The sequence below is a fragment of the Podarcis liolepis genome (genome assembly GCF_965112155.1).
Source record: "Podarcis liolepis genome assembly, chromosome: 16".
In the NCBI taxonomy this organism is placed as follows: domain Eukaryota; kingdom Metazoa; phylum Chordata; class Lepidosauria; order Squamata; family Lacertidae; genus Podarcis; species Podarcis liolepis.
In genome coordinates this window covers 16,195,354-16,210,019 of record NC_139567.1, presented here as the reverse complement: position 1 = coordinate 16,210,019, position 14,666 = coordinate 16,195,354, and the positions used below count along the sequence as shown (strand labels likewise).

Below are 14,666 nucleotides of genomic sequence, written 5' to 3'. Positions count from 1 at the left end.
TCACTCTTTTTAAATGGAAGAATGAAAATTGGTGGAGCCTACACTGGCTACCCTCTCAAACAGATGGATCCTAAAGTGCCACCTACTACCTGCTGCAGTGATGGATTTCTAAAAGGTGAGGGGCTGCCTGTTTGGTAATCCCTAACCCATCCAGGCCTTCTGTGTAGGCAGTGAGAATTGGCCATGGTGCCTAAGTGCATTTTTTCTTCCCTCTTGCTTGCTTCCTTCCCCGCCATATTGGTGGATGCATTCTAGAGCTTGGGTAGTCAAGTCTGGTGCCCTGCAGGTGTTAGGCCCCTATTCTTTTAAGCCCAAATGGCTTAAGCCCAAAGACAGTCCAACAACATCTGATGACCACCATATTTTGTGTGATTTTTTTTCTTGTCCCTGAACCTCTTTTTAGTGTGGAATCCTGTCTCATGTTAAGCCCCCACTATATAAAAGGGCGTGTTTGATGTTTTTTCCTAAACTTTAAATACTCCTAGCATGAAGGCAGGGCCTTGTTTAGTGTGGTGCTTGATGCCTTCAGTTGGGGTTTTGTTTTTGACAGGAGGGACAGGGAGGCTGTTGCCTTGGTGACCATTCCTCTGTGGAAGTCGCTGGCCAAGGGGAGAAAGTCAGCACTCTTTTATTTTTATGTTTCTTTATTATTATATTTTATTTATGGCCCCCTTCAGCTTCTCCTCAAGGTGCTTCCTACTTAAAATGCTGTCAGCACAGCCTTTGGCTGCCTCAAAAGGCGCAGCCGCTTCTCGTCGTTACTTTTTGGCGGGAAAAGTGATTCAAACTTGGAAGGCCGCCGGTCTTTCAGTAGTGGGAAGTGCGCGTGCGCTGCAGCTTGGCTTGGTAGTGAGGCCGACGGGAAAACAGGTAAAGGAGGCCAAACACGGATGGCGACCCTCCTTAGAAAGGAAAGCGTTACCATAGGAAACTGCGCGCGAGAGGCAGGGATTGGCCGGAAGCTCTTACCTGTCGACACGGACAATATGGATTGGAGGAGCCCGGAGAGTGGCGTGCCCCTTGCCCAATAGCCGAGGAGAATGCTTTCCGCAAGGCGGAGCTCCAAGCTGCGGGTCGCTGAGGAGCCACTATCAGGTTAGCCCACTTTTCCTGCGGCTGGTGCAGAGGAACCACCGCGGCCGGTTGGTGGGTTGGCGGCGGCGAATGGTCCACGTCCGGCTTGGGCAAGCGCCCTTGAATTGTATGGGCCCAAGGTGCCCGGGCCGACGTTGATGGGCGCCCGGAGGCCTTTGGGAGCGGGAGGGAGCCGCTGCAGCGAGCGTGATAAAAGTTTCTTCCTGCGTCCTCGCGACCTTTCCTTCCCTTGTTGTGTGGATCTATACTAAAGGGTCACCCCTGCCGCGCCGCTGTCCTCTCGGAGGGTGAAGGGATGGGGCCACGGCGCTCCCCTGAACCCGTCCACAGGCGGAAGGAGTGGAATGCGAATAGCCTCCGCCCGAGGTCGGGGGACCCGTCCGGTCTCTTGACTGCCTCTGCACCTTCAATTGCCTTTCCTGTCTGGCTCCGTATGGGGTACGTGCCAGGCACCTCCACAAACACCCGAGACTCAAGATCCTGCCGTTTCTCGATTTAGCCCCATCTCTGCCTAGACCACGTCACACGGGAAGGTGTTTTATATTACGCGGCATTAAAATTCGTTATTGTTTTAGCCAAATAGCCTTTGGCACCTCAATATATATGTTTGTATTTCTTTTAATACTGATTTCAGCATTGTACTTTTTAAAATTGTTTTCATACTTCCTGTGTTCACATGATGAAAAGGGGGTAAGAAATTGGATAATATTTGGATTGTTTGTTTTCATAAATACAAACTTGTATATGGAAATGAAGAATAAAGGGAGTGCAGCTCCTAATATATAGCGCCATGCTCCAATCTCAAACTTTTTAAATTCAGACATTCGCTTAAAGTATACAGAATTATCTCAGGCTAACTGTTAACTCCACCGTAACTATTGCCTCCCTCCCCTTATTAATTATTAAATTAAACATTACTAGTCACTTGTAACCCAAAGGGTCTCTGAGGAATGTAGGTTGGAATATATATGTGTGTGTATGACAATGGCACACAGAAATACATAAATACATTACGTCGTATACTACATTAATATTACATACAGCACAGCGTATTAGGAAAACACACAAACCACCATTTGTTGGCATCCGTCTGTCTCAAGAGACAATGAAAGAGTTCACCATCAGAGGTAAAGTCAAACAGTTGGAGAGTTACAGCACCTGTTGTGGCTGTGGAAACCAATACGAGAGAGACATGTTTTATTGCAGGTGGGGTAAATGAAGGCATCTGGTTTTGCTGCTGCAGATGCATCACAGCGTTTCATGACCTGACACTCTCCAGGCACTGCAGTTGTCTGCAAGGGTTTCCATATGGCGAGGTTAATGTTGTCAGCCTTCATGTCACATTTGCAGACGTCTTTGTAATGCAGAATTGGTCTGCCAGTGCCAACCTAGTGCCTGAAAGCAAGCTCCTCCTAAAGCACATCCTTAGGGATCCTGTTCTACTTAGGAAGAGACACTAATAGGCAGTTGTTCACACAGAGTTGTCTTCATTATAAAATGTAATGTAAAGTATCCTGTAACACAGTCTTAGATAGTGGTGTAACAAGTGACTAGATAAAAATTTTACTCTGAAAAAGTGTACGTAATAGCATTTGCAACCATGTAATGTCCTTGGCCCAGTCCTCCAGCTTGGCTGACTGCCCATTGCCGGCAGTTACCCAATTGTAAAGTTATCTCTGTTAATTATTCTTTGGCCTAAATTCAGTAGAGGGAAAGCTCCGCTGACTTCATCAGACTTGTATCAGAACCATTTTGATGGACTTTCCTTTATTGATTTTGCCTGCTGGTTTCCAAGCCCTTTTAGGCTCTAGAAAGTCATACTGTTTAAGTAAGATATGGGATCTCCTTCAGAGGGCTGTGAAAAACTGGGATAAATGTGACCATACTCTTATCACACTTGCTCAGGGCAAATGTCTGCAAGCTGCTTCACTGTGTCCCAGGAATAAACCCTTCTAAAAAGCAAGTAGCTGGGGGACCTCATAGGACTTTCAGCTGAATATTGGATCTAAGATCATTTATAATCTAAAAAGAGTGGGATGATCCTAGCTAAAAGGAGGTGACATTTAAAGGACTTCTTGTTAAGGACCCTTGAAATTGCAGGACTCTGTAACCCATTTATAATTTTAGGTGGTCCGACATCTGTGCAGGGAGTCTGAGTACTGCCTTGTCCATTTCAACTTCATTCTACTTTGCTCTCTACTAGCTCACTTTTCCAGACAATTTATCCTTTTGTTCCAAAGTCCCTGTGAGAGGACACAAAAATGGCAGCAAACTACAGTAGTGCTGTCTAGCAACACTGCAGTGAAATTATCACATGTCAAAGCAGATTTTAAATTTCTGAATGAGATTTATTCTTGGAACTCCTTAAAAGAAGCAAGGAAATTTTTTTAAAAGTGGGGGGAGACATTTTTCAGCTCATGGACAATTGTTTTGCAGAGATGACATATCAGTGGTGCCCAGAGCAGGAAGCAAAAAGTGTGTAGAACAACAGCTGTAACTCTTACATCTGTACAAGAGGCTACCTTCCAGCAGTCAGCCACAAATTGCCCATCCTTCCATCCATGCTAGCAAAAGGCATTATCACAGTTCAGGGACACATTCCAGCCACACAAAAGCACTTAAGAAGGGTACAGAGCTGAACCAGTTAGGAGAGTAGCATGAGGGCTGGGTAGAAAGGCTTGGAGGGTTGCATTTGGCCTCAGCTCAGATTCCCCATGCTGTCTTGGGGGACTTTTACTTTGCCCCATGGCATATATGCTATGGAGTGCCACAAGAGTGTTTCGTTCTTTCTGTTGTTTAAGAAGAAGAGCAGTCGCTAATATGCTGTTTACACTCAGCTCTATCCTTTTCATATAGGATTCATGTGAGACAGGATGTTATGAGCAGGGGAATTGCGGTCTGCCATGGACCAGACAGATGCTAATATACTTAATGGTAATAAGAAGAGGGCCAGTTCATCTAATCAACCACATGGTGGGTGTTCCCTTTTCTCATCCATTCCTCCTGTAAAAGTTTGCATCTTGGGGATGTCTTGGTTAGATGCAGCCTTATGCTGGAAGCCCAGATGGCATCTAGCACAAGCCTTTCAGCAACTTGGGCTGATGCACCTACTGCACCTGGTAACCATTGTCTGTGACCTGGTAACATATAACTTGGATTACTGCAACACTTCTAGGAGCTGCCTTTGAAGACTACACATAAACATAAACTGATGCAAAATATGACAACTGAATTTATTGACTGGAACACACTGCATGGAATTGTGTCTGCATGTCTGTCTAAAACTTACCGTACTTTTCTGTATTCATGGCATAAGCTGTTTTGGAATATTAATGATGGGTGAGATTACTCTAGTGCTTGGGGTACCTGTTTTTTGCAGCCCTGGTTCTGTTGTGGCAGAGGACAGGCTGTTGAGCAAGTAGAGCTGGCCTAGAAACTAGCATGTTTATCAAATCCACAGAAGCACAGCATGCATAACATTAGGAACCTTAGTTTGGTGAGCAGAGTGCCCTAAGGTACCTGAGCAGAAATAATAGAGACAAAGCCTGAACTTTTCCAGAAAAAGGAAGTGTTAATTATGATAAAAGGCAAATGGCAAGCAAAATTATGGAATATTTTCCTCTTATGGGCAGTCCCTTTAACGTGGGATATGTTAAGATATGGTATACCCCAACAATCTAATCTTTTAGGTGTGTGCTTAAAATCTTTCTATTTGCCCGAGCCTTTTCTGACTGAACTTTTCTGTTGTCATCCATATCAACTTTATTATTCTTGGTATACATTTTATACTTATCCTTGTTTTTTGTACACCATCCTGATATTTTATAATGTGAGTGCTTTATAAATAATTAAAAACGGGGAGAAAGCTTAAAGGGAGATGGAGGGCAAAGGTGGACACAGACAGAAAAAGATGTTCCAGTGTTTATGCCAAGCTATATGGGGCAGGTAAAACAGGGCTGAGTCGAAAGCGGGTTTGCAAGCACAGCTGATCAGTCCTGTGCATATGGGCTTTCAAATCCCAAGAGTAAGCTGATTGTCTGGTCTTATGAAGCACTGTTTATGGGACTGTGTTAGTACTTTTCTGGATGTGCCTTTGCCTGCATGGTTTGATTTCAAACAGTGTGGGCAAAAGCAGTTCATCTAGTGCTTTAAATTGATTTGGATTTTAATTTTATGCTGCCTTTCTGTATTTTATGCTTTATTTTTGTGCTTTTATACGCCTTGATGTTTGTATTTTTGCTCTACATTTAGAAGCTTCCTTAGGAATTTTGATAAACTGAAAGGCAGAATAAAAGTCTTCCAAATTAATAAGCTTGATGGTCCACCCTGGAAATACAGTAGAGGGAAGTGTTTAGTTTTTAATTCACTTGCAGTATCAGGGCCATCACTCAGTGGTAGAGCCTCTGTCTTGCATTCAAAAAGTCCCAGGTTCAACCCACAGCAGCCTGAGGTAGGGCTGGGAGATACCCCCTGCCAAAACCTAGAGAGATTCTTGCTGCCTGTCTGTGTTGTCAATACTGAGCTAGATGGACCCATGATCTGACTCTGTAAGGCAGCTGCCTATGTTCCTGCTGATACAAGAGACAGCCTTCTTGCCTTACTGATTTTGACAGAGCAATCCATCAGTGTCTGCGACTGCAGGATAATGTCTCTACACCTTTGCACCTTCTTTTGGGAGCAAGACTCTTTTCCTAGGAAGGGTAGTGCTAGGTAGACAGCCCAGCCCATAGGCAGCTTGCTTCTGCAGCAGGACTTAGTTCCTATCAAAGATTATGTTGTAGACCTGATTGAGGAAGGCATTGATTCCCCCCCCCCTTTACTCCATCGTGCTATTTGAGTTCAGGGGTCAGAGTGTAGTGGGAGTGAGGAAACCCTTGTTAATCTTTCTACTCGGAAGACAGCTCTGTTTATCCCAGGCTAGCGTCTCTTGTTTGTTTCACTGTAGGTGGATGGATTTATACTGAACAGTGTGTCCAGCCATGTTCCCGGAGTTAATTATTCTCCAGAAGGTGGCCGTGAGCAGAAAAGAGAGCAACAGCGAACTCCAGCAAACCTCCGGGCTCAGCAGAAACCCTGGCAAGCGCCTGCCGCTCAAGTGCTCTGACAGCTGCTGCTTCCCTGCCTCTCTCTCTTCTTTCTAGCACATTGGTGCCGCCACCCCTCTTCTCACATTTACTGTAAACTGGGATCTAAAGTCAGAACTGCTACAGGCACCTTCTCTCCGTCCTTAGAGGCACAGCTCTGAAATCGCAATGGCAGGAAAGGGCTACGGCTATTATCGGGTGGTGATATTCACTGCCATGTTCATTGGCTACACCCTGTACTATTTCAACCGAAAAACGTTCTCGTTTGTGATGCCTTCAATCATGGAAGAGATAAGCCTCGACAAAGATGACTTGGGTAAGGCCTTTCTTCTGGGAAGGAGATGGTGCATGCAGAACATGTCTGTGGTGCTCAAAAAACTTTATCCTGAAAATATTTTCTTGAGATTTTGGGGGACTTCCTTTCTTTGTGCTTAGGGATTCAATTAGAATTCAGCTATTGCTTTGCCAGGGAAGTTCTCTTTGGAAGGAGGCCAGTCACTTGGAGGCCAATTTGCAGTTCTGGGACTGATGTTGAAAGGCTGCTAGTTGGGCTTCTCTGAGTACTTGCATTTTCTTTCATTTCCAGATAAAGGCTGTCATTGTTGTTTTGCCTGTAATCTGCCCCCTTAATGTCCACTGTGAAGAATTGCATCACTTCTTAACCTGATGTTACAGTAGTGCTAGTACTTATTTGTTCTTATGCTATGTTAAGCGCAATGCACTGTAGTTAAAACTATATTAAGAATAATAGAACAGACTCCTGTCCCAAGGCACTTACAATCAATAATCCAACAAAGGAAAGGAAGCAGAGGCAGAGGCAGGAAAGGCATAAAAGTACATAATGTTTATTTCCAGTATGAGTACTTAGAGTTATTTTCACTAGGATATGGTGACTAAAGGATTATGCCAGACAAAGGGTCTGTGGACAATTGTTTACCCACAAGCTGGAAGCAGCTACAATAGATCAGTCTAAAGCCTGAGCAATATATTCCCAGTTTGCCTAGAGAAGGACAAACATGGCCTTTCCTGAATGTAGACTTAAGCTTGAGGTAATAGATAGAAGGGCATCAGAATCTATAGAGCCTCTGTGTCTTACCTAATCCTAATACTGGCTAGCATTTTGCTTGGTTTAAGTACTACTGTCAATGAGGCTGAAGAGTTCATTTGTGACCAAGTTCCTTTGGCATAACATGAGCATGGCATACCTATCTGGGTTCTCATCCAATGCAGGTCTCATCACCAGCAGCCAGTCCGCAGCTTACGCCATTAGCAAGTTCATTAGTGGGGTCCTTTCTGACCAAATGAGTGCCCGATGGCTTTTTTCCTCTGGCCTCCTGTTGGTGGGCTTAGTCAATGTGGTCTTCTCTTGGAGCTCTACCGTCACCGTCTTCGCAGGGTTGTGGTTCCTCAATGGGCTGGCCCAGGGCCTAGGGTGGCCCCCATGTGGAAAAGTACTGCGCAAGGTAAGTGTGTGTGTGTGTGTGTGTGTGTGTGTGGTTGTTGTTGCTGTTGTTGTTTGTGTGCGTGTGTAGGGCATGCTGCTGCTTCCTGAGATTTTCCTAGCAGCATGTTTCCAGCAGGGGGCCCCTGTGCCAAGAGAGCAGTCAGTCGAAATCCATTCTCCAGGGCAATGGAAGCTGAGAGCTGCAGGTGGCAGCAAGCGGTTCTGGTAGCTTTTGTTTAGTGACTGTTTCTGTTGCTGCTGGTCATTAATGCCAGAACCTCACTTGCTGTTTTCCTGTCCCAGGCTGCAGAGATAGAGGCCTTGCCACTTCTCTCCGCTCCCAATAGGTGCCATGCTTCTGGTGAGCTTTGACTTGGCAGCGGTGGTGGGAACTATCAATCACAAGCCATATCATATTTCACTTCGAGATATTCTTGGGCAGCTGGCACCCCTGTTGCCCCCAGCAGCAGCAGCAGCCTGCCCAGACTGCCTAAAATATGATCAAATGACGCTGAGCAAGTGGGCCTTGCAGTGGAAAGTGTTTTCTGTGTTGGGCTAGGCATTCTGTACCCAGGAAGAGCTGGTGTGCAAGCAGCATAAAGAAGTAAGAAGAGCACTGTCAATCAAATCAAAGGCCCACCTTGTTCAGCACCTGGTTTCCTATAGTAAGCAACCAGCCACCTCTTGGGGACATACAGTAAGCTGGACAGGAAGGCAATAGCTGTTGTTCTCCAGCAAACAGAGGAAGAGGATGCCTCTGATTCAGATGGCAGCATATATGCCTCATAACCAGTAGTCTTTGATAGTGCAACATCCAGAAGGAGAAGGGGAAGCTCTCTGGGGTCCTGGCAGTAACATACAACCCCCATTGCAGAAAGATTGGGGGCTGCAAGTGTTTCTGGGAGCAGTAAACCCCCTTATTCAAATCTGTAAAATAAAGGAAGATTATTGCAAAGTGTTTTTGACCAAGAGGCCACTCCAGCTCCTTTTGTCCCACCTTCAGCCTGTGCAGAAGCCTCTGTCCCTCTCCCATTCCAGGCAGCCCTTTGCTTATTAGCTGTGCAAGACCCTCTGCTTTTTTGAGCTGCCCTTGGTTATGCCCCTTTTATCTATCTCCTGTTATTTTTGAGAAGTTGTTTAGACTTAATTGATTGTATCTTGTTTCATTTTCTGCTGATGTATTTTTTATACTGTAAACTTATTTGGGAGCCGTTCAGCTGAAAGGTTTTGGGAACTGTGTTTCAAGAGGGGCAGTTTGAGATGCAACTTGGGGGACTGGTTTGCGTCCCATTGGTGACTCCAGCAAAATTTTGGCCATTGTTGTTCATGACCAGCCTGGAGGCTTATGGAGCGGAGTTCTAAAGTCACGTGATCCTTCCATATGCATGCCGGGCCCTGGAATGGGGACCTGCCCCAACTCATGTCCTTTCTCTCTCCCTTCTGTGTAGTGGTTTGAACCTTCCCAGTTTGGGACTTGGTGGGCCATCCTCTCCACCAGCATGAACCTGGCAGGAGGGCTGGGCCCTATTGTGGCTGCTCTGATGGCGCTGAGCTATGACTGGCGCACAACTCTGGCCCTTTCCGGTTCTGTGTGTGTGGTCGCCTCCTTTGTGTGCCTGCTCCTGATTAAGAATGAGCCCTCGGACGTGGGACTGCCCAACATTGAGCCTGGGCCCAAGAAAGGGAAAAAGGGTGAGTGTCTGGGAGGTGAGAACTGGCTGAGGTGGGACAAAACAGCAGAACTGCCTGATATGACCTACTTTTGACCAAGCTGCAAAGTGGAAGGTGTAGAATCTGGTAGGGCAGGTAGTCCTGACAGGGGATTATAAGAGTCAGCTCATGGAAGCCTCCAGTGAGAATCAATGGGAAGCCATGAAATTCTCCAGTACAATCAAACTTCTATGAGAGCTTAGCTCAAGCTCAAGTGAGTAATGGTTTCTTCCTTGTAGGCTCCTCGGCAAATGACAGCACACTGGCTGAGCTGCTGCTTTCTCCATACCTCTGGGTCCTGTCTACCGGCTATCTGGTTGTCTTTGGTGTGAAGACATGCTGTACAGACTGGGGGCAGCTATTTCTCATCCAGGAAAGAGGACAGTCTGCACTTGTGGGTATGAGACACCAGCCCCAGTCTAATGTTGTGTGTTCCAGAGCTAGTCAAATCCTCGTAGCAGGCAATTAATCCTACCCTTGAAAATGTAAAAGAGTTAATTGTGTGCCAATGTCAGTTGGGAGTTACCAACATGATTCGCTTGAGGGCTGCCTCTGAGCCCTATCACTGCCCCCTTTATCATGAGGAGGTGAGAGATGGTACCTTTTCCCTACCTTAAAAAGCAAAGAGAGGTGAGAGAAAATTGCAACTCTATGTGCTTCTCCTTTTGCTGCTGTATTGTGGTTTTCAAGACTCAGATCAGCAGGTAAACAGAAAGAGAAACAGAATAGGGGGGAAGGGTTAGAGGGAAAGGGGGCTGATCTGGGAGGTAGGTGCAGGGGTCAGAGAAAAGAGAGCAGGTGCAGACATATGAGTTTGATCTAGAAAATGAATTCTCTTGAAATGGTTTAAGTTTTGGTTTTTTTCCAGAGACTCACCACCAAATCACAGGTCATATCTGTCTCCATTGACAGAATTGTAAAAACCACAGATGCAATATTTTTCGTTGCTGCCATGATGCAAAAACATGGATCGAAGACATGGATCTTTGTGGATCCTCATTATTTTGACAGGATCTTCTCAAAACCACCATAAATCATAGATCACCTCTGGATTGGTTTTTTTTTTTCATTCTGTGTAAAAATAATAAATATCAATGAGAATCCATTCCTTGTATCAATGTTTTGAAGTACTGGAAAGCACTGGATCTTATTTTTCCAGTGTACCCCTCCCTCATTTGTCTGAGGAGAAATAGTGACACAGGTGAGAGAAGAAACTAGAAAGGGTTGAGCCCACGCCCCCCTTGCATAATTTCAAATATGCACACAGGCCCAAAAAGATTGACACCCCATGTTCTACCCTGCTACTGGCCATTCTCAATGCCAAATATTGTTTGTTTCCTGAAATACTTCGTGGTGGAAAAATATCTGAGAAACTGCTTTCAGCTGAGAAGTGTTAGTGCAGCAGGCAAGAAACTGTTAGCCTGACAAATCCCTCATTTCCATGTTCTACAAGGAAGCAGAATTCCCATGTGCAGGTTCTCCCTCTAGTGTAAGCTGGTTTCTATTTGTTGTATACCCTGTAGGAAGTTCCTACATGAGCGCCTTGGAAGTTGGGGGCCTGGTTGGCAGCATTGCAGCTGGCTATCTTTCAGACCAAGCAGTGGCACGGGTAAGTCACCCTGTCTCTTGTAGTAGAAAGGACAGCTACTCCTGGATGTCTGTTTCAGGCAGCCTTCCAAGGCAGTTGGTGAATGGCAGTAGGGACATAGGTAATGGAGGGGCTTGGCGAGGCACAGGTACTGCTGAGGTTGTTGGCTGTTTTAACACAAGGGCATCTTCATGTCTTCCAGGTGGGCCTGTCAAATTATGGGAACCCTCGACACAAACTTCTTCTCACTATGATGGCAGGCATGTCGGCTTCTATGTACCTCTTCCGGGTCACAGTCACAGCCAGCTCTCCTAAGGTAAGCCATACAAAAGCAGTTTGTTGCCACAGCTCAAGTTAGGCGAGACAGATACAGTTCAGACAGAAAGCTGATTTGCAGCATCACAATGTGATAGAGGAAAGGACAAAACTGTTCCCATGTACAAGCAAGGACTATTTCCTTATTGCAAGAGCTGATCGGCTCACAGCATCACCTGCTCGGAGTACTTATTGAACATGTAATTCTCTTGACTCCTTATGCTTTTTAGTAAGCAGTAGCACATCCCAGGAGAAGGATTTCCACAATTGAAATGAAGTTTGACTTCTGGGGCATATGTGATGTTCTCCGGCTTTAGAGCCCTTAGAGTGAAAGTTTCTTGGGACCCTTCCTTTCTGGGCTTTTTACATCTACAGTCCCACCTATTGAAGCTATAAATTTCGCAGCTTCGCCAGCTTTGCTCTGCCTTAGAGAAGCAGTCAAGGGAATTCCCCAGTTCCAAGCAGAGCATCACACGAGCCGATGTGAGGTATTGCCATTAATGGCAGAAGTAGGACCCTGTGGTCCTTTAACTCCCATCAGCCTTAGCCAGCATGAGCAATGGTCAAGGATGATGGGAGTTGTAGTCCAACAACCTGTGTATGGCCACAGGCCCCGATCATTGATGTACAGCATTGAAGGTGGTGGTGGTGTTTCTGAATGGCAGGTTTTACAGTTATTGCAATGCCTTTTTCTTCTTCTCTCTTTGCAACTTGCTCATTTTTTTCTTCTTTCTCTCTCAGGAAAGCGACTTTTGGATTCTAGCCCTCCATCCTCTTTCTAACCTTGTGGGCTTAACAGAACACGAGGTCTATATTCTGCTTTATCTTTATCCTGCCTTAGCTTCCCATATCTTGCTTCTCTGCTGTTATTCTGTGGGGTTTAGAACCTTGAAGGAATGCAATAAACGTCCAAAAGAAACCAAAGCATTGTCTGTTCATGCTGTCAGCTGCTTCACACATCTGTCTCCTAACATGTGCACTTCATAGGTAGCAGCTTTGGAGCATCTGCCTATGGCAAAAGGGTAAAAGTAGCTTCTGGGGTGCTTAGGGCAGGGGTAGGCAACCTAAGGCCTGGAGGCCAGATGTGGCCCAATCGCCTTCTCAATCTGGCCCACGGACAATCTGGGAATCAGTATGTTTTTACATGAGTAGAATGTGTCTTTTTATTTAAAATGCACCTCTGGGTTATTTGTGGGGCCTGCCTGGTGTATTTACATGAGTAGAATGTGTGCTTTTATTTAAAATGCATCTCTGGGTTATTTGTGGGGCATAGAAATTCATTCATATATTTTCTCAAAATATAGTCCGGCCCACCACAAGGTCTGAGGGACAGTGAACCAGCCCACGGCTGAAAAAGGTTGCTGACCCCTGGCTTAGGGAGACATGATATAATCCTCTGATTGCACTGATAGATAATGTTGCCCTAGACATGTTATCAGACCAGTGTGCTAAAGGTTCTCATTTTTACAGTCATATATATTTTAAGGACAGTTTCTGGGGTACTGTTGGAATTTGTGCATCTGCAAACAGTGATTTTAAAGCACTTACTGACATATAACCCCATCAAATGCTCTTGCACAACCTTTGCTTTCTATAGAAACTGCTGCTCATGTTCGTTGTTAATCTAATTAACCAGATTGCTAACAAACAGTTCCCCTTGACTCCAGAAAAATGGAACTAAAAGCTCTCACAAGTATAAGGTATTTCTTAAGTGTAGTCTGAAACACTACCTCGTAGACAGAGATCCAGGTAGCAAGCTGTAGGGTAGTTGGAATTTTATTACCCCCATATTCTGACTTTCTTTTTGGCCTTGTTTTGTTAGGTATGGATCCTGCTGTTAGGAGCTATCTTTGGATTTTGCTCTTATGGGCCGATTGCATTGTTTGGAGTAATAGCCAATGAGAGTGCGCCGTCAAACCTGTGTGGAACTTCTCACGCCATTGTTGCACTAATGGCAAATGGTGAGTTTAGTCCTTCCAGAAATTGAGGATGGCAACACATTCTCTCCCGCTGCCCTCAAGTGACCTTTTCTTTTCTTTTTCAGTTGGAGGGTTCCTGGCTGGGCTACCTTTCAGTACCATCGCCAAACACTACAGCTGGGGAACAGCCTTCTGGGTAGCAGAAATTACCTGCACGGTCAGCACAGTAGTGTTTTTCTTCTTGAGGAACATCCGCACCAAGATGGGCCGGGTACCAAAGAAGGCTGACTAAAGCAGTGCAGTAGCTTGGCTGTTGGAGGAGCCTCCCACTGCAACCATGGGTTTTTAAAAAGTACTCCAACAACTATTAGATCAAGGCAGAATTAAGCTTTGACAGTGTATCCTGGACCAGGGTAAAGTTTTCTGTTTTTAAAAAAATCACTTTGCTGCCACCTATTTTTGTTCCTTAAAATGGGAACGGCCAGAATGGTTTGGACCTAATGGACCAAACCCTATTCTGCTTCTCCCTGGCAAAGGCAAGATTTGGCAGCTCCACCTGTATTAGCCTCCTGATGATCTCACTGGCAGCCTGCACTTCTTCCAAATGTTTTGTAAGCAAGCAGCGTAAGGACTCATTTTTACTGCCTGGAGAGGGAGGTGTCACTTTTCTACCTCCATCACCTACAGAACACTTCTCTTGTGTATTTGTGCTTAATTATCCCCTTGATTTCTTCACCTTCCAACATTCAGTTAATTCGGAGAACTCTCTCCTCAAACAGTCTGTGGTACATTGGGGTGTAATTGAATTGGAGACATTCACAAGAGGGAAGGCTTCATTCCTTAATCTTAGTATTTGGGGCTGTAGCTAGGCAAGGATGGACGGGCATGTGTACCTTACTAAGCATATAGACATGCAAACCTCAGAACTGGGCCCAAATGTGCCCAAGACTCTTTCATCTGGTCCTCTGGATTCTTCCCCAGACACCATCCCTACATTGTTTTCATTTTCCAGAATGTGTTCTTGAACTCTTATAATGCTTCTTCCTTACATGGATGGAAGAGAGAAGGGGATGTGTGTGTGTAGAACCTAGTCTGCTGTACAAAGGTAAAATTTACATGAGTTATCCTCCTGCTTTTGCCTCTGACCCTGTCTTCTACTGGCATGTTGCCAGCAAGGGAATGCAGCCCTCAGACTGATGTAAATAGATACATGATAATGAGGAATGTAGCATTTTGCGGTTTGCACTGATCAGAACTTCCCTGGACACTTCTGCAGACATTTTAGGGGCCTCTAACTATAATTGCCATGAGGAGCTGATAATGCAGACTAAAAATGGACAGTTCTATGTGAAACTGGATTCCAGATCTTGTTCATTGTTATGGAGTGTACACTGACAGCAATAAAGACAATAAAGTAGAATTAACCTATGTTCCTGTGCAGAGGCCTCTTCCTAAATAGTATTACTCCACTAGGCAGAAGCCCATAGAGATTTGCAATTTGGTGCAGGCTC

The 14,666-nt window shown here is 45.3% G+C and overlaps 1 protein-coding gene across 11 annotated transcripts; it reads left to right on the top strand.

Moving 5' to 3' along the window:
• The first annotated feature begins 844 nt into the window (after nt 1–844).
• On the top strand, nt 845–14,583 carry SLC37A4 (solute carrier family 37 member 4). Of its 11 annotated transcripts, none has more exons than XM_083481105.1 (11): nt 845–1,095; nt 3,952–4,068; nt 6,041–6,495; nt 7,410–7,642; nt 9,072–9,315; nt 9,573–9,731; nt 10,857–10,942; nt 11,124–11,237; nt 11,978–12,043; nt 13,059–13,197; nt 13,281–14,583. In XM_083481105.1, the coding sequence occupies exons 3-11, from the start codon at nt 6,348–6,350 to the stop codon at nt 13,445–13,447; spliced, it is 1,356 nt and encodes a 451-aa protein (XP_083337231.1). In that variant the 5' UTR covers nt 845–1,095; nt 3,952–4,068; nt 6,041–6,347; the 3' UTR covers nt 13,448–14,583. The 11 variants fall into 11 exon arrangements, with proteins under 11 accessions (XP_083337231.1, XP_083337235.1, XP_083337238.1 ...); XM_083481108.1 differs by lacking the exon at nt 845–1,095 and adding an exon at nt 1,122–1,201; XM_083481109.1 differs by lacking the exon at nt 3,952–4,068.
• The last annotated feature ends 83 nt before the right edge of the window (nt 14,584–14,666 follow it).